We start from the raw sequence: 20,835 nt of genomic DNA on the forward strand, positions 1-20,835 counted from the left end.
ATCAATCAGTCAGCCTGACTGTCTGTATCTGTCAGGTAGTCAACAAATATTTGAGTCCATCCTACATGCGAGCGAGACCTTGTGCAAGGAACATGAAAGATACACAGTCCCTTTCCTTAAACTTGTGTCTAACAGAAGAGTTTGCCAACAATCTGACACTATCCAAAGTTTCTGATTTTATCTTACCCTTGTTTAAAGCCAATCTGTTCATTGTCCCTTCAGTATGCCAAGTTCATTTTAACCCCATCCTTCACCTATTCAGACTCAAGTCCTTCTCAAAATCCAGTTTAAGATCTTCCCTTATTATTCCAGCCCACAATGTTATCTCTCTGAATCCTTAGAGCATTTGCAGCCTGTACCACCCATGAATACATTCATTTACTCAATAATGTTTGAGAATCTCCCACATGCCTGGCACTGTTCTGGTGCTAAGAAAGAGCATAAACTATCTGGAATTTTATGTAAATGTTGTATAGGTATCTATCCCATTTCTGCTTCAATACTTAAACTTTTAGAAGGTAGGGAACAAGCCTGTATTTCTTATTACTTTGCTCCAGGTATAAACAAGTTCGCTACACATAATACAGTTATTAGATGTTAACGCTTCCTGTGCATTTAAATGTTCCATTGATAGCAATTTAATTTTATTTCAGGTTTCATAACATACCAATTGTTGAAAATACTTTATTGCTCGTGTATATGTACCTAGCATCATTATTCCCTCCCTCTCCCTTTAAATTTTTTAAGTAAATTTTAAAACAAATTAGAAAATATTTATAACATAAATTATAAGTAGTTTTTTAAAGGTACTCCTACTTTCCAGATCTTTGTTGATATTGACCAACATGGAAACACCATTGAAAACATATAAAACTTTTCATATGAATGAAGATTTTAAAATCAACCTGTAAAGCAGCCTAATAAAATAATACCAATAATGACTAAAATGTATTAATATACTAGATAGGTAGCATAGGCCACTCGTTAAGAACATGGGCTCTGAAGCCAAATTCTCTGGATCTGAATCTTAACTTTGTCTTTTAATAGCTCTGTCACCTTAGAAAATTAAGTCAATTTCATTTGCCTCTGATCGTAGAAACGGGAACAATAATAGTAATTCCCTTATTTGTTGTGTGGAAGAAAGAAATTTGTACAAATAAAACACTTATGTGTAAATATGGATCACAGTAATATTGGTGACATGATTATCCTCATGATTTTCATCAAGAACTTAGCATAGAGAAAGCAGTGTGTTAAATACTTTCTATGCACTAACCCAGTGGTCGGCAAACTCATTAGTCAACAGAGCCAAATATCAACAGTACTACGATTGAAATTTCTTTTGAGAGCCAAATTTTTTAAACTTAAACTATATAGGTAGGTACATTGTTATTAACTTAATTAGGGTACTCCTAAGCTGGCCTTCGCTAAAAACGTCCTCAATCTGATTGAGGTACATTCAAGGGGCCAAAGAGCCGCATGTGACTCGCGAGCCGCGGTTTGCCGACCACTGCACTAACCCATTTTATCCCCACAACCTTAGGAATTTTGTCACATTATCATTTCCATTTTATTAACAAGGAAAATGAGACCTGGGGAAATGAAGTAATTACATCTCTATCCAACATGCACTAGTTGGATCAGAGATAAGACCCAGGCTGAATGATTCCAGCGCCAGTTTTCTTAACCATGATACTATACAATACCTCATGTGCCTAAAAAGTAACAAAAAAATTCTCTAACGTAAAATGACTGGATACCCCATGCTTCTTAATATTTTCCCACCTTCCACATAGTCCTACCTTAGCCACATCTGAAAAGCAGCTGCCCTTAGTGCCCATAGTTTGCTCCAATGTCCTTATGAAAACTGCTGTGGCTCTGTTTACAAATCTTTGTGTCTGTGGTCAATCAGAATAGTCCGAGGCTGTAGAACAGGGTTTCTCAACCTTGGCAAGTATTGACATTCCTTTGTTCTTTGTTGGAAATGTCATGGACATTGTGGAATGTTTACCAGCACCGCTGGCCTCTACCCTCTAGATGCCAGTAGCATTTTCCCAGTTGGGACAACCAAAAATGTCTCCAGGCATTAACCTGACTTATGGTTTCTCTGTATTTTGGAGAAAGATTACATTTTTATATTCATGATTAATTCGCCTTTTCATTACCATGTCCCTCATTGAATTTACTCATAAACCAGGTATCATAGAGGACAGCTCAGAGTAGAAAGAAGCAAAAAAGCCATAGGCTTAGTGCATTACTATGCAATGGCTTCAGAATTATAGATATTTGAGACTGAAAAAGACCTTAAAAATTATTAACTCTAACCATCCATTTCATTTACTGTTTATTCATTCAACAAATAAGTTCTAAGTGCCCACCACATATTCCCTGCTAGAAACACTGCACAAAGAAGACCTCAGAGAGCTCTTGGCCTGTTTGGAAAGACAGGAAAGGAAAAGAACACACAATGTGGCATGTGCTAAGTCAGAGGTGTGCCCAGGGTATTGGGGGAGCATGGAGTAGGGGCACCTGCCACAGCTTGAGGTGGTCAAAAAAGGTTCTTCAGAGGAAGAACATGAGGTAGGATACATTGAGTGGGCAAGAGAGAGAGAGCATAGTCCAGGTAGAGGACACTAGGTAGGTGAAGTATGATGGAACATTGAGGGGAGATGACACAGAGTGGTGTAGGGGTCCAAAATGAACCACCCCAAGATGTGTCTCAGTGGTATGCAGATTACTTTGAGCTAAAGGCAATTTTAGCTTCAGGCTCAGGAGAAACTTCAGTGTGCCCACCCTTGACTATTTAGAAGAATTTGAATAAAAGGCTTTGCTCATAATAAGAGATTATCAGAGATAACTTCTTTTGACATATCTATAGAGCAGGGCATCCTTCTTTTTACTAAATGTCTGCTTTTACCATGCAAAGACCCTTTGAAGCCCCCATGGTACAGTACCGCATCCCTAGAACAGGATGTCTTATATATACCTCAATCCCCCTTTCTATCTCAGAACCTCTTATGTATGTGGGGTTTCTGACTCTCTTAAATATGTAGGGTTCCCGTGTGCATAATATTAAATTTGACTTTCTCTTATTAATCTGCCTCCTGTTGATTTAATTATTCAGCCAGCCATAAAGAACCAGAGGGAAAGTGAAATTTCCCCCCTTCTTCACAGTGGCCATGGAGCAAGGAAGATGGGAAGTAGCCAGATCAGAGCCATGTACACAATACTGGGAAGTCCCAACCTCCCTAAGCAGGCCATTACATCTTTTGGACAGGTGAGGCTATTGGAAAAATCTTTCTTATGTTATGGCAAAATCCATTTCCCTATGAAACAAAATTATTGAGAACAGTGAGGAAAAGGACAGGTCTACTACAGCAGCATGTCTCGACCTGCTGGAGAACCAGGACACCAGGAGACTCTTGTGCACATCACAGCTCTAAGGACTTCACCTTGATATGAAGAAATGTGGTTGAGGGCAGACAACAAGGGTAAGCATGATTACTTCCAAAGATGAGGAGAAAAACAGAATCTGATACTTCCATGCCAACACTGAGAGCCTGAGGATGCTCAGCAAAGACCTGGGTAGATTTTAGTCCTGGTGAGGAAGAGGAGTAATCTCAGAGGCTGGGAGAGGGTGGAAGGTAGAGTAATCAAATGTGGGGACTGTAGGGCATGTGGGGCAGGAAGGCAGGATGAGTATTAAAAAAGAAACGGTGTTATCTAAATGCACTTTGATCTTCTAGGAAAGCATACTAGCCATAGCTAACAAATGCTTTCTACACCTCTGTGTTTCCTTAACTTTCAAATCTTGAAACCCTGGCTTCCCTTCCAGGACTTAAACTATCTGGTACTTTTGTTAAGAATTACAAAACAGCCTCTCCACCAACGCCCCATGATGGAATTAGCTCCACACTCCCTCAGCTGTGCACTACAGTGAGCAGTGCCCTGAGCCTTCCCAAAGGTCACAGGATCTCCTTTGTTACAGTCCACCCTCGCTTTCAATAATAGTTAATAAGCATCTACTATATGCAAAGATTGAGGAGAGAGAATGAGCAAGAAAGGGCATTCCTGAGAGGATGTGGGAAGGCTAAAAATCTCAGATCTATAGGTTCCTGGGAGAATCATTTATACCAGCACTCCACTTCTGACCATTGTCTGGTTTCAGACAAGCATTAGCATAACCATTAGCCTCTCTGCAATGTAATTATTCTTGGGCTGGCTTACTCTGGCCCCCTGCCAAAGGGAAACATTCACAAATCTACATATGAATTTGGGGTAGGGGATATTTAATATACTCCTAAAAGTCCACTCACTGTGTGCAGGCCAGCAGGCTGCTCTAATGAGGTCTATCCCCTCCCCTCTCACCACCAACTCCTTGGGATATGGATGGTTCACCATGGTACTATTTCATTTGGTTCTTCATTCATCCATTGAACAACATTTGCTGGGCGTCTATGAACTGCCAGGCCTGCACTGGAAAATGATCGTGAATAAGGAAGCTATGGTTTCTTTCCTAAGCAAACTTGGTCTAGAGGAAACAAAAGACATTTATTTCACCTGCAATTACCAATCTGATTACAAAAAGGGACACTGAGAATGCAAGGGGTGCTTATCCTTATAAGTGGGAGCTCCCACAGACAGTGGGACCAAATACAATGCCTGCCTGTGCATGAATCTCAACAACAGGAAGCTTGGAGTTTGTTCCCCTTTGGAGAATTCTTGGATTTCTACCCCACTGACAGTACTCTAAGCAAAGGCTCTATCCTTACACACCCAACTGCCAAAGAAGGGGTCCTAGTCTCACCTTATTACCTCATCCCCTCCTTTAAATTTGCTAGCCACACCTAATGGGTTCCAAAGCAATAAGGACCAGATCTATCCCAGTTTCCCTCTCTCAGGCATTTCTCTCTAGAAAGTTAAAAGCCCATTGGGTAAGGATGGGGTTGGGGGCTACAGTCTAGTGAAGTTCTAATGCTTAACAAAACCTTGGAAAGTACTTTCCTGATACCATTGTAGTTTAACCTAGTTATAAATAACTGGAAAGGAGTGATGGGAAAGCCAAATATTATAGGCATCCATTTGTGCAGCTTTGCCAAGAAGCATGCCCAGAAAAGTCTAGGGAAGATACTGACTTGTCAGTCACATCTGGGAACAGGTCATTGGCCAGAATAGGTGTGGCCACTACAAGCACAGGAAACTTTAGATATTTTTTAAAAATATGTTTTAATTGATTTTTAGAGAGGGAGGAAGAGAGAGAAAGAAAACATCGATGAGAGAAAAACATCAGCATCAATGGGTGGCCTCTACACGCCCTCTACTGGGGATCCAGGTCACAACTAGGAATCAAACCAGTGACCTCCTGGCGCATAGGTTGAAGCTCAACCAGGGAACCGCACTGGCTGGGCAGATTTAAGATTCTTAATCTCCTAAACACAGGAGTTCTCTCTCTTGTTGGTGTTTGACTCCTGACCTGTGGAACTCTCACACTTCTGCTCTTTTGCATTCGCCTACATGGCTCACGGCCATGTGGACCACACATAATGGACTGGCGGACTGCACCCAGCCCAGTGCCAAACCAGACCCAGCCTCACCATGAAACAGAAACTCTGGACACTGGATTTGCTTCCGGAATCCCCAGCTGCACCTCTTTGAGGACTGATTTAAGAGAAATGGGACTTCACAAATCCAGGGATGTAATTCCATGCCAATAAAAATGACTCCTCCTCCGAAAATTCTTTTTCTTAAGATATCCTAAGGACCCCATTCCCACTAGCAATGGAGAAAGACCGTCCACGCATTTCCGATAACATCCCCACCCGGTCATATCCCAGATGCTCAGGGACTGCCAAGTCCCCTTGCCTGTTCACAAGCTTACTCTCCTACAGCAAACAGAGAACGCCAGGCTCCAACCATAATTTATATTTTATTATGAAAAATCCACATCCCAGTTTATTTTCATGATTTTGTTTACAACCAAGTCATAGAAAAGATAAAGTACCTTGCAATTTGGTTCTGTGTTAGAAGGTCTATTAAAATACCATTACATTTCCTTAGTCTACCTCAAAAAAAAAAATGCCTCTCATAAAATTAAATAAATCTGGGTGCTCCTTGATTTGTAAGTTTCTACTTTGCATGTATCAGGCCAAAAAAAAAAAAAAAAAAGAGAGAGAGAGAGAGAGAGAGAGAAAAGAAAAAAGGAAAAAAAGAAAGAAAGAATATGTTGCCTTTTTCTGGCACACAAAACAGCAGCAAACTTGCAACTCCAAATCTACGAGCTTCTTAAAAATCTTATTTTTTAAAATGCATTCTCTGGTAGTTGGATAAGCACTTGAAAACACATTCATGCTGACTGTCAAGTAGCTTTAATGACATTAAATATGAACAAGCCAGTCATTTCATGGGTGCAAGATGAGCATATAAAAGATAAATGCTCTGACAGTAAGAAAACATACTGCTATATTCAATTATATCATCTGCTCAAAGTACAATTGCTCCTATGTTTGGTAAATAGATTAAATCCAGGTCACATTCCTGTGTTCAACTGAGTTTCTAGTCACTCCCTTTTCTCTAAATACTTGTGTTCTTTGTTTTTGCACGTTCTTAAGTGTCACCATTTATTGCTATAGGCATGATGGCTATATTTAAGTAATAATGACAGTGGTTGTCATTAGATTTTAACCCAGTAACACTAGTCTGACATATCATTTGAAGTATGTCTTCAATTTAAATTTGATTAAAATTACAAACGTTCTATCTATTGTGTCAATCAAAATGTTGTCAATCTTCTGCTGAACTTTTCTATGAACTTTCTTGAAATAAGTTATGGCAGCTAAAAGTTAAGTTTACCCTTGGGCCATAAACATTTTTTAAAATATAACTCTTGAAGCCTTGACTGGGTGGCTCAGTTGGTTGGAGTGTTATCCCGTACACCACAAAGGTTGTCAGTTCAATCCTGGTCGTGGCACATATAGGAAACATACGATGGATGTTCCTCTCTCACACTGATGTCTCTCTCTCTCCAACCCCTCTCTCTTAAATCAATGAACATATCCCCAGGAGAGGATTTAAAAAAATAACTCGTGGAATAGAGCAGAGCAAGGGCATTTGGGGTTCCTTTTATAAAAGGACTTGATTCTGACTTCCACCCCAGAAAAAATTACCGAGGCAAAAAACCACAATACAGTGAGAGTTCAAAGGCTCTGATTCAGATTTTCATACTATGCTGTACACACAAGTGCTTGGCAGAAATTTTAATTGAGTTGTATGCATTTTTTAAATCTCAGATGAACCAAATACCCTTGGTAATAAAAATAGGTACTTGTGACAATGTGTATGAAAAGCTGGTGGAAATACAATGGTTGCAGACACCTATTATACACAGTATGCTTCTACATACAGCATCTTTTTTACTCCTCATAATAACGCAATGAGGTGTATAGTATTAGGCTCAATCTCTGGATGAGGAAACTGAGGCCTAGAGATGTTACGTGAATTGCCCAACTTCTCACTGTAGTTTGTTTCCTTGGCAGTGATGAATTAAGTAGAGACAAGTGCTGTTCATTGTTGTTGTTTTTTCCTGAACCTGCCAGCTATTCTGGGAAAGTCAGAGTGAACACAAGATTCTGATTAATGGCCTTGGGATCTTAATATGCTTATAAAATGCTATTGTCCGTATTTTCTTTAGACGAGGGATTTACAGACATTTCATTTTCAAATAATTTATATATTTTTTAGAAAAACAAGAAAATATCCAATAATCCTTTAATTATCTCTGTTTTACAGGACATTGAAGCACAGACCAACCCATCCAGGGTCACATAACAGATACTAGAATCTTGTGAGATTTTCAAGTCTAGTGCTCTTTGCACTAAATAATAATGCATTTCTCATGTCTCTCCTAAAAGATGTCTGAAAACATCAAAAACAAATAGTTGGAAAGGCAAAACCCTCTGAAACAGTAACTGTAAATATATATAAATGAATTCCCAGGTAAAGTAACAAGCAGGGTAGACAGACAATGCTGTAAAAGATTTTACTTAAAGATTACTGCAAATGCCTGCTTCATTCTTTAAAATGCCTCCTTGTTTCTATGACATTGCTTGTTCTCATGATAGCACCCTTTTTAATTCCTTTATAAAACTTTCACTATCAGTAAATACCTTACATAGTTCTTTATATACTTACTGTCTACTACTCGCTCCTTTCACCTCACTAGAAGCTGAGCTGGAAGAGACCTTTGTTGTGTTCACACCGTATCCTTAGGTTTGGTGCAACATCAGGCACATTGTAGGAACTCAATAAATGTTTATTGAGAAAATGATTGAATAAATAAATGAGCTCTTTCTAACTATCCTTCTGCCTCCTTGGACATGGAAGCATAATTTTTTTTTATCTCCCACACAATCTTTCAGCTCTAGACAGGGAGATATTCTCTGTCCACTCTTACCCATGCAGCAAACAATTCAAGGTAATAAAGACAACATTTATAATCCTTCTGAGTTAATATCATAGTGAGAATTAAAATTTATCAGGTTTCTTTACAGCCGTGACAGAAAGACCTTACCCCAAATCCTAAATCAGATGTGTGGTTCTATGAATAGAAATTTTTGGATTTAAAAAAAGTTCATGTGGTGCATATATCCTAATGGTGCAAATATCATATATTATGTAATACTCCCAGCAAGGTCCAGGGTAGCAGCCCATAATCAAACAGATGAATGTCGAAAATTTAGATATTTCTCAATGATTTGATATTTTGACAATATAAGGAGATGCTACCTCATGTATGTTCTCAACTTTCCTATTCTTTAAAGACATTTTTTTGGAAGGGGGGGGGGTATATCTTTTGACATTATCTTTATATCCATACCTATTATAACAAGGATACTCTACATACTTATTTACAGATTTGAAACTTTTGAAATCAGGAAATACAAAAATATACACCTATACTTTTACCCTCATTTGTAGAAATAATAGAAGCATGTGCTATCTCAGAAGAAAGTATTTTCTCTATATATAATGTCACTTTCCTGCTTTGGAGTATAGACAGTTAAGTGGGAGATAAAATGGACTGACAAATAACCTCACCTAATCCATATGTTGTTCAAACAACATGATAACAGAAAATTCGGGAAAGCCTCCTCTACCTCCTGCTGCGTCCGCTCAAATTAAGCAGTAGTCACTTTCCAGGTGAGCACCAGGAAGGCCAGTACCAGCTTTCACAGGACTAAAGCAGCCATGGGTGTCGGTAGCACTGTGGCATTGTCTTGAGACCAGCAGCAAGAACAGCACTTGGCGATATGATGTGCATAGTGGGCACTTCTTGAAACTTGGGCTTTTTTTTTTTTTTTAATCCTCACCCAAGGTTATTTTTCCATTGATTTTTAGAGAGAGGGAAAGACAGACAGAAATATTGATGTGAGAGAAACACATTGATTGGTTGCCTCCTGCACACGCCCTGACTAGGGCCAGGGCTGGGGAGGAGCCTGCAACCAAGGTACATGCCCTTGACTGGAATCAAACCTGGGACCCTTTGGTCCGCAGGCCAATGCTCTATCCACTGAGCTGAACCAGGTAGGGTGAAACTTGTGCTTTTTACACAACCATTTAAAAATCAACAAATCCAGGAGACAGAATAGGAGAGAATATAATGCATGAATCCAGGTTCATTAAACTAATGCATTTTTTTGAAAAACAAAATATGACAGAACATTTCATTATTGTCACAGATATGAGAAAAAGTGTTATGCTGCTATTTATAATGTGTCCTGTGTGTCATGGAATTGAACTATTTCCAAATCATCAATAATTAAAATGATGAGAATCCATCATTTCACTGACATTTATTTCTACATGAAAAGATGGCCTGTTTTAAATGTGCTCACACATATTCTTGTCAATCACAAGCTGTCACAGCAAATTATTTCACTTTGTAGATCACATGACAACAAAGAATCTCTCAGTTTAAATTTAGATCTTAGGTGTAATATCTAGAACTCTTCTCATGGATTTTTTTCCCTGTGACTACATCTTCACAATACAGTATGTAAAATATGTAAAATGTTATTCATAATACTCAGTTACACTTCTGGTTAACAAAACCCAGGACTTAAATGAATCACTGTAAGTGATAACTCTAAAGCCCAATGGTAGAATAGAACAGATAAGAGAGAATGAAATAGGGGGAAAAGGAGACATATGTACTACTATTTGTAATACTTTAAACAATAAAATAGATTTTTAAAAAGACAGAATGAAAATATAAAACTAAAAAAATAATTTCTAAACAGTCAGAGCTCTATACATTGGAAGTTAGACCTAATGGATTAGGTCTAAGCTGGGTTTTTCCCCCTCATCTTCATTAAGGCATTTAAGCAGCTTCAGGGCATGAACCGTTTCTTATGCTAGGTTTGCACTGCCTAGCAGTTATAAAGCAGCTGAACTCTTATAAACCCCATGAATCTGAGGCAAGAATTTTCACTGTGCCCTATTAAGCAGAAGATTCAAGAAACGGAATACCTAACCTGCATGCCCATAAATCTGAAAACTTTAAAGTGTCTTTTCAAACAATTCGTTAACTACATCTTCACAATTCTAGCAGAATCATTAATAAATTTTAGACTCTTCAAATGCCAGAATTGTTAAGACCTAATAAGACAGTTGACTATCATCAACTTTCTTTATAAAATATTGCTATTTTTCCCCATACATAACTAATCTTTCTGCTTAAGTATTCAACTCCAAAATGCAAGAATTATTCTAATATTGCATTTCAACAGGGAATCCTTCCTGTCAGTTTTGACCTTGGCCTGACCTCTATATACAAGCTTTGTGTTTTGAGGTATGTAATGAATAGCTCTCTAGCTTTCTATTAAATCCAGTGCCACTGGTTGTCAACAGTGATGCTCAAAAGAGGTAGTAAAGTAGTTTAAAAATCAGAAGTGTTCTCTAAAGTGAGGTAATTAAATATTACATCTAGGCCAAAAAAAATCAGAGGTGTTGTGTACATATTTTTCTACCTTAGCAAATCTGGAAATAGGTTGAAGGAAGGCAATTTTCATTATCTACATTGCTTTTCCAAATAATAAAAACAACAACAAAGTATAGCAATATAATTGCCAAAATATACATCGGCTTATTTGGCCTTCCTGTGCCAGAAGTGAAGTAAATTTTCCTTTCCTATCATTTTGTTGAATAATGTTCTCAGTTTTAAGGATTTATAACTTATTTACCCAGTTTGCGGTCCTTAAAGACCAGGGCTTCTATCCCTATGCAAGGACTCTACAGATAGTAGATACTTAATAAATATTAAACTTAGATTAAATTGAATTCAAAATTGGAGATGAAAGAATAATCATAAAAAAGAAATCAGACTATGAACTTTTCTTCCCACCTGTCTCTGATCTACCCTAGTACCTGGCACATAGTATGCTATCAATGAATGTTGGCTGAATGACTGAAAATCAGTATATTGAAATAATAATTACCAGTTGCTGACTCTAATGTCTGATTAATTGTATATAAAGTATTCATGCTCATTTAGAAAGATAAAAGAGTAACACCCAATTCTGGTAACTGCTTTACCCCTGTTTACCTTTAGAATGTGTGTTTTTCCAACTTCTGAGAATGCCCCCTTACCCTAAATTTATCTACCACCTTCAGAACTATTCATGCATGTTTTATTTTTTATGGTACATTCAGGACAACAAGTTGGCAAATTACCTATAAGATTTATCTTTAAGACACATGCAAGAAAGGTAATTTTAACTTGATTTGAGAAAGTGTATGTGACATGAAATATGTATATATATGTATGCCATATATACATATATATGAAATCTCCCCACACCTCTCTCAAATTATCTAAATTAAGTTATACATATACATTATCATACATATATACACACATATGTATAATATTTATTTACATTTATATTCTTAATGTTCTGAAAGCAATCAAATGATGGTCTTTAGGCTTATCTATGAACTTAGATGAGTGGTTTTTTCCCCATTCTACTTATCCTAAGTCTTTTTAATGGACATGTGATATGCTAGTCTGTGTCCAAGCTCACCTACCATTTCTTTTCTCAAAAGACAAGGCACATCTGCCACCTGCTCTACTCCGTGTCCCAGCAACAACTGTCGAGCAGCATAAAGATTGATTATCAGTCAAAAACCATTGCACAACACCAGATTTTGGTGGGTTAAGCTTGCTGATCCAGCAAGAGATGGTGTGAAATTTTCAGGAGTGTGTGCCAACATTTTGGTGCTAAAAGAACAGCAGTGCATGTCACAGTGAAACACAGCCAAAGATATGCAGACAAAGCACAGAAGTTTTTGTTCTGGACTTGGCTTTAAAAAGGATAAAAGAGAAAACAAAAAGTAGGGGGAAATTTGTTTGTACATTTAAAAATCATCCACCAAGCTTAGTCATGTGTGTAACATTGGTATTTTAAGCATACATGTCCAGGAAATTTTCTAAGAAGCTTAGATGTAAGTAATTTTTATATATCTCTTCTGCAATACCATTATTATAAGAAAGGCAAGTATTTTTTATTAATAAAAATAATCAAGGATCTTAAGAAAGTACTAATTATATAAATACTTGAATATAAAAAACTCAAAAACATTTACCTACAAAGACTCATGCTTATATGCAAGCAGATGATTAATGAATACAAAATAAAGGCAGCCATATTTAAAGTTAAAACAAAATTAGAAAATAATATGGGTCTCCACTATTGTATAGGTAATTTTTACTGAGTATTGTAGCAACAAGTTTCTTTACAAGGACCAAATTACCTTAAACTTTCTATTGAATTCAATAAATTATTTCCTGATGATCAAGCATTATGAAAGAGACAGAAATCTTAGTATTATTTTATCTGATAACATTAATAAAGAATTTTCACCACTTCATCTGTAATCAACTCCAGAGTTACTTTTCTTCTACTTACACAATTACTGCCTAGACTTGCCTTTGGCTCATCAGCTTTTTAGCAGTTGCAAGGAAAAAAAACACACACACCACAACTTTTAATAAGATAGAAAAAGCATAAGGGAGCACAGCAAGCAGTTAGATACATTGAATTTGTATGGCAAAGCTGTGTCATTTAAATGTGATTACCACATATAGGACTTAATAACAGACTTGGATATGGTATTTGGATATGGACTATCTGGAAGAATATTCTTAGATAGCAGTACTTTCATTTATCTCTTAAAATGTATTCTTTACCACTAAAGAAGGAAAAATGTTTTTAGTTTAGAAAATCTAAATGCACATTTCTAAAAAAGATCTTATCAAAAAATAGCTCTAAAATATGTTTCTGTTTATATTTTATATATAATTTATATTATGGTAATTTATATTATGTATATAAGCATATATACATTTCAAGGTAAAAAGTCAAGCTGTAGCATTTATCTTATGAAAAATGTTATTAGGAAAATTATATGTATATAAGAATTATGTGTTCATTACTGGCCACTTTCATAATTATGTTAATGCCATCTGAAGAAAGACCAACAGTGTAAATGAATAAGTGATACTTGAAACGTGAACTATTTTCTAAGAGAATAAGTCTAATGAATTATGTCTGTTGGGTGTCACAGAAACTAAACAGTAAATTCAATAATCTCTGATTTAATTTATTATATTTTCACCATTTAACCTCCTGCAGGCTCCCTAATGTCTATTCAGATCTATATTAAATTAAGCACCAATGCTAATGAAGGGCAATAAACGTGGCTGTCAGTGGATTTTTCTTTCATTAACCACATTATCCTCTTACTGAGCTGTAAATGCGTAAACATTAGTTTTGTTAAACCATGCAAAAAAGACAGGATGAAAATCATTTTTTAATTGCATCCCTCAAGCCATTTACTGTATGTGGAGGTAGGGTTTTCTTTTCTTTTTTTACCTTTAATTTTTTTGAATGGATCTAAAAAGGGCTCTCCCATTGAAACATAAACATCAGCTTCATGGGGTATGTCTTCGGGTCTGAGGGCTTCAGAGCCGTCTGCCAGGAACACTCGTCGTGCGGCCATGTTCAGATGCAGCTTCTCCGTGCAGTCCTCCAGCAACTGGGAGAAAGCAAGAGGTAAGAGAGAGTGATTCACAAAAGAAGAGTTACACATTTCCGTGGGACAAAACATGCTTCCAATCAAAACAGAAACTTGAGGCAATTGCCAGAGTTAACTTGAATAGCTCCACCAGTGTATTTTCTAGCAGTTGAAAATATACGAATAAAAGATAAATTACAGCACTAAGAATATCTAATAATTGTCTAATTTTAGTCCTTAAATATCCTGTCGGTTAAATGTTTTTATAACTCTGCAAGATGTAAAGTCATCACATGTGTTTCACTATTTATATGTTGGTGAAACAGGAAAGAAATGTCTGTGAGTTTTATGTACAGTATACATAAGTAATTTACAGATTCGTATTACTAAAAAGAACATTTTGGCAGAATAAATGTCATTTTTTTCCACTTTTACATTTTAAAGCGAGTAAGGGAAGAAATGAAGCAATGAAACTTTTGAACACTAGTTACCAAGGAGATGGTTGGTACAGCAACTTTGGCAAAGACTGTTCTAGATCCATTTTTGTAAGCTGTTACTCTAATCACTCTGGGTGGAAGCTTATGTCTTTGAGAGATTCTGTGCCAATTCTGGGCCGACCGAAAGTTTAAAGAAGAGAACTCTGCAACTCTGAAGAGAAAAAAACAAGTAAAAATAGATGCATGTTAATTAGTAAAAACATTCAAAACCATATTATCCTGGATATTTTTTAAGCTCTAATGACTATAAGTATTCTTTAAAAAACTTTTTATAGGATATAGCTGTATATAACTACTTAAATATTTAAAAATACTTAATACAGGATAAGTTTGCCAAAACTGTTCATGGGACAGTTTATCTCAGAATAAATGATTTCTATCATTTTACTTATAAAACATGACTTGTTTTTAAAAATTATATTTTTATATTAATTATGTTCTGATAGACAGCATAAAATAGCAATATGGTCTTATTATCATAAAATACTTAGTGGCAAAATTTTTCTTTTAAGTTTTCATATTTATCAAAGTTCTTTGATTTATTTTAAAAGATTTCAAATTCAAGTAAATCATGAAAACATATTTTAATCTAAAGTTAATTCTAATTGCTTTCATTTCAAATTGTTTGGAGGAAGTAAAATAAGATTTCTAAGTTTTGTCTTCAGTCAAAACCAATATCAATCTTATTATTTTCTCAGCAAAAGCATGTAATTGACTAAAACATCAAATTTTTTACTTCAGAGTTCTGTAACTAACCCTGTTAATTCTTAATGCTACAGAAGGCAAGGTAAACATTTTAAAATAAAAACTTTAGGGAAATAAAAATAAAAATATATCCCTCTATTCAAACATATGAAAATAATGGTAGCATCAATTTTTTTATTTATTTTTTATTTTACAAACATTTTATCCTATCCACAAACTCTTAGGTTAAAAGTTTATTACAAACTATGTAAAATACACAAGATAGTTTTATAATAAGTTCATTGCAATTTAATTTTATTTTGGAATATTGGTTAAATACCAAAAGCATGCATTTCTATTTTTAAACAAATACCTGGTAAGCAAAGATCTATCATGGTCCTAGACTGATTTTGTTTTAAATATTTTTTTAGAGTTTCATGTTTGAAGTGCATTTCATGTTTTCCACAAGTGGAATTAGCAACTTTCTACCCTTATGCTTTCAAAGAAAAACAACAACACAGAAACAAAACCCTAGCGCTAGAGATGTGCTGCATTTTAATGTCTGAAATAACCAGTTGAAGCATTATGAATTCTGCTCAAAGGGAAAAGCTTCAACAGTTGGTTAAAAAGAAGAGAGCACAGCTTTGATTACCTCGGTTGACCCGCCGGAGCCCTGACAGGTCTGTTTCTCTTGGATGCTGATATAAAACAGGAATTGTTGTTCCTGTTTGATTTGTAGCTATCCGGGTCTGATATTTCACCATGGCTATGATCTGATACTGTTTGATGTGTGGAGCAATTTTGAAGTCCTGACCCTTCTGATATTGCTGCTGAAAGCAACAGTCTGTTGGGGCCAAACTGAGGCTGCAAGTAATCTTCAGTAGTTTTAATAACTGCTTTTGCCTGGGATGACATAAACTCCCTGGAAGAAACAATGCATGGAAGAATACAGTGAAGTGATTTATATTCACTTATTAACAACTACCACATAATAACTAGTTTTGTGCTATGTGCTAGACAACATACTACACACTTAGCCATTATTTTGCTTATCGTAATCCTTACAAATATTCCTGGGAAGTAGGTACTATTTTTATGCCTATTTTCCAGATTTAAGAAATTGTGACTCTGAGAGGCTAATTAATTCACCCAAGCTCAAATAATTATTTAGTTGGCAGGGAGAAATTGAACCCAAGCGGATCCTAGGACAAAACCCACATTCAGCCCTGGCCAGTGTGTTCAGTGGTTAGAGCGCTGGCCCGCCAACCAGTCTCCAGTTTGATTTCTGGTCAAGGGCATGTACCTGGGTTGCAGGTTCCAACCCCAGCCCCCAGTCAGGGTGCAGGAGGCAACCAGCACCTCTCTCTCTCTCTCTCTCTCTCTCTCTCTCTCTCTCTCTCTCTCCTTCTCTCTCTCTGTCTCTCTCCACCCCCTCCCTCCCTTCTACTCTCTCTAAAAATCAATGGAAAAATATCTTCTGGTGAGGATTAAAAAGAAAACACTCATATGCATAACCATTAAATGTACTTACATACTTAAAGAAGAAAGCTGTGCAACCCTTGAAACAATGTTAGTAAAATTTTTAAGTTCTTAGATTAATTTCTTCAACACTAGCACTCTGCTAAGTATTAGGAAATACAAACGTTAAGGAGATGTGGGTCCTACCCTGAGAAAGTTGCAAACTAAACCCTAATGAAGAAAGAATATATGTTAAATAAACTGCTTAAACTCCTTGAAGACAAACTTATATAGGCTGGAATAAAGTTGGGAAAGGCTTCACAGCAGACCTGAGATTAAGGTGACTAACTCATCCTGGTTTGGTACTGAAAGTCACACATCCTGAGGGTTTCAGGTAATACAGCTTATTACCAGAATACTCAGAAAGTTAGGAAAGTAAATCTACTCCAGAACGGCACAAAGAGTACTAGGAAACCTTTCATTGCTTCCTAAGATACTCTAGTCACATAAGAACAACTCTAGTAGACTGCCACATTTTTGGCTCGGAAACTTCACCTCTTCCTTTTCCTCTAACATAACCATTATTTCCTATCATTATTTCCAATGATTTTAGGAAATGGTCATTTTTTTTTAAATAATAACCTCTCTTTGTGTTCACATATTGATGAGGTTTTCTACCACATGCTGGAATTTGACCTAATTTTATAACACAGATTTTATTCTTAATATTCTACAGTCTTATTATCTTGTCCTACAAGTCTATGCTACGTCTCTACTGTAAATCTTTCATTATATCAGTAAATAATTCATATATACACAGACTTCAAGTAGTTTCTTCCTCAGTAAGATTTCTATGCTACCCTTGTATATAGGAATATACTTTCTTGCTGTGCACTGATGTCTGCCCTGGCAGACCTGATAGCTGGAATCACTATATCTCATTCATTATTTCCTACCATCTAAAATGCTGGGCCTCTTGACATTTGTATGTCCTCTTTGGAGAAGTGTCTATTCAGGTCCTCCACCCATTTTTAAATTGGATTGTGTGTCTTCCTTTTGTTGAGTTGTATGAGTATTTTATGTATTTTGGAAATTAACCCCTTATCACTGTATCATTGGCAAATATGTTCTCCCATATAGTGGGTTCCCTTTTCTTTTCTTTCTTTTTTTTTTTAATCCTCACCCAAGGATATTTATCCATTGATTTTTATAGAGAGTGGAAGAGAGAGGGAAAGATAAGAGAAAAATATCGATGAGAAGGAAACACATTGATTGCTTGCTTCCTGCACAAGCCCTGACCAGGGCCTGGGCCAGGAAGGAGCCTGCAACCAAGGTATGTGGCCTTGACCGGAATTGAACCTGGGAGCCTTCGGTCTTCAGGCTTACACTCTATCAACTGAGCCACACCAGGTAAGGCCCTTTTCAGTGTGATGCTGGTTTATTTTGCTGTGCAAATAGCTTTATAGTTTGATGTAGTCCCATTTTTGCAGACTGGTGCAGCCACTATGAAAAACAGTATGGAGTTTCCTCAAAAAATAAAAAATGAAACTGCCATTTGACTCAGTGATCCCACTTCTAGGAATATATCTTAAGAATCCTGAAACACCAACCAGAAAGAATTAGGCACCCTTATGTTCATAGCAGCATTATTTACAACAGCTAAGATTTAGAAACAGTAACCATCAATACATGAGTGGAGAAAAAAAAGCTGTGATACGTTTAAACCATGGAATACTATGCAGCTGTAACAAAGAAGGATCACTTATCCTTTGAAACAGCATGGAGGGACCTGGAGAGTATTATGCTAAGCTAAATAAGCCAATCAGAGAAAGACAAATATCACATGATCTCACTTATATGTATTATCTAATGAACAAAAAAACTGACGAATAAAATAGAACCAGTGGCATGGAAACATGGAACAGACTGACAAATCTCAGAGGAAAGGGTGTGGGAATTGATTAACCAAAAAAATTATATGCATTTATGCACTTCCCATGGACACAGACTAAAGGGTGGTGAAGGATTAGGGTGGGGTGGGAACCAGGTGGAGGAGTGCAGTGGAAGAAAAAGGGGACATCTATAGTACTCTCAATAATAAAAATTCAAAAAAGTGAAATAAAAAGCTAGACCTCAATTTCTTTCAAATATTCCAATTCATCACTGTGTTATTGGCATAAAAGCATTCTTTTTCAGCCTGAAAACTAAATGCCACTATATAGTAGGATGACACATGAACATCAATCACATTACTTCAAAAACATATCTTTTAAAAATTATCTATCAATTAACTGTCTATCTATATTAGTTTTCTATTGCTGAGCAATGAATTAGCACAAACTTAGTGACTTAAAACAGCATCTGTTCATTACTGCACAGTTTTCATGTATCAGAAGTCTGGGCAATGCTTAGCTATACCCTTTGCTCAGGATTTCAAAATGCAGAAATCAAGGCGCCAGCTGGGGCTACAGTTTCATCGGTTGCTCAGGGTCTTCTTCCAAGCTCTTTCAGGTTTTGTCAGACTTTAGTTCCTTACTGCTACAGAACTCATAGTGACTATCATTTTTTAAGCCAGTAGGAATTCACTTACCTCTCTGACTCTTCTGACTCTGATATCTGAATTGTCATTTAAGAGTTGATCTGATTAGGTCAGGCCCATTGAGAATAATCTCCCATTTGGTTAACTAAAAAACAACTGATTATGTACCTTAACCACAACAGCAAAAATCTCCTTTGTTGAATCTGGAGGGAGATCATCTATGAGGAGGCTATCCGGAGGAGCAAGGGGTCCCAGCCCCACACCAGACCTCCAGCTCAGGGTCCCAGAGCTGGGGGGGGAAATCCCTACAGGCAGTAAGAACTATGGGATGTAAAAACCAACATGGATTGGGGCTCAGTGACACAGAGGCTGCTGGACACTCAGCTGTTCCCCTTAAAAGGCCAGCACCATGAACTAAACTTACAAGGTCCCGCTTCCTCTGAGCTCCAGCACCAGGTGAGGCTCTAGGAAACACAGACACATACAAGGAGGAACTGGATTATCTGGCATCAGGGCAGGAACTTGGGGGTGGATTTCTCCCAGATGGAGGTGCTCTCAGGGATCATTGTTCTTATGCTGGAACCTTCCCAGTCGCAGGGCTCACTGGCAGCCATTTCTGTTTGCTCTGCCCTGCTGATTCCTTAAGACCCAGCCGCATCCAATTTACAATCCCACCCAAGTTGTGTGCACCAGCTTTTTCATATTAATGGCCTGTCCTTGCTCAGGCTAAAATCTCTCAAACAACTGCAGCTGGGTCAGGGAGCCCCAAACCTATCAATAAAAGGCCCAAGATCTGGCACCACCACCAGTCTCCCTTGCTTCATAGCTGGGTCTCATCTGGGCACTTCCAAACCTGATACAAAGAAGAGGAATCTGCAGATCTCTCTGTAGCTCCTGCTTGGTGGCCACAGGCAGTGGCTGACTTTGCACCTCCCTGGAGACCCAAGAGCCAGTGTACCCAGTGGTCAGTGTCAGACCATACCAGATTACAACTCTATACATCCATAAGCAACACACTCAAGGGGCAGACTCAGTGAACACCTAAGCCCCACTGAAGCAAGTCCTGCTCCATAGGGGTATCTCCTGCACAGCAGTTCTTCCACTATAGTCAAAGCTGGTTCTCACAGCCAATTAGCCTGGAGGTCAATTCCTCCCAGTGACACCGACAGCAATCAAGTCTCAACTATAACAAGACTGCTCACAATCCACAAAGGGATGCACATAGAGTGCCCAGCTCAGGTGACTGGGAGACCTACTACACAAGGCCACTCTACCAACTCAAGGACATAGCAACTCTACCCAATACATAGTAACAAACAAAATGTGGAGACAAAGAAACATGCCACAAATAAAAGAAATGGAAAAAAGCAAAGTATTGGATATAGTATTCAAAACCATGGTTATAAGGTTACTCAAGAATCTGCTAGAAACCTCTAAAAAATGGAAAAGGACCAGTCAGAAATTAAGCATACACTGACTGAAATAAAGAATATACAGGGATTCAACAGTAGATTAAAGGATTCTGAGAATCAAATCAACGATTTGAAATATGAGGAAGCAAAAACCACCCAACCAGAAGAGCAAAAA

General features: G+C 37.2%; 1 protein-coding gene across 1 annotated transcript in view; it reads right to left on the reverse strand.

The window, feature by feature from the left end:
- The window catches only part of DCDC1 (doublecortin domain containing 1), a gene marked incomplete at its 3' end in the record, with an annotated part of 313,690 nt that overhangs the window by 265,210 nt on the left and 27,645 nt on the right, over positions 1-20,835 (reverse strand). The window contains exons 3-5 of the mRNA XM_054725690.1: positions 15,904-16,173; positions 14,562-14,718; positions 13,929-14,091 (exon numbers count right to left, since the gene is read on the reverse strand). Coding sequence (XP_054581665.1) covers positions 13,929-14,091; positions 14,562-14,718; positions 15,904-16,173 — 590 coding nt within the window. The remainder of the gene's footprint in view (positions 1-13,928; positions 14,092-14,561; positions 14,719-15,903; positions 16,174-20,835) is intronic.

The sequence above is a fragment of the Eptesicus fuscus genome, chromosome 13, assembly GCF_027574615.1.
Source record: "Eptesicus fuscus isolate TK198812 chromosome 13, DD_ASM_mEF_20220401, whole genome shotgun sequence".
Classification (NCBI taxonomy): domain Eukaryota; kingdom Metazoa; phylum Chordata; class Mammalia; order Chiroptera; family Vespertilionidae; genus Eptesicus; species Eptesicus fuscus.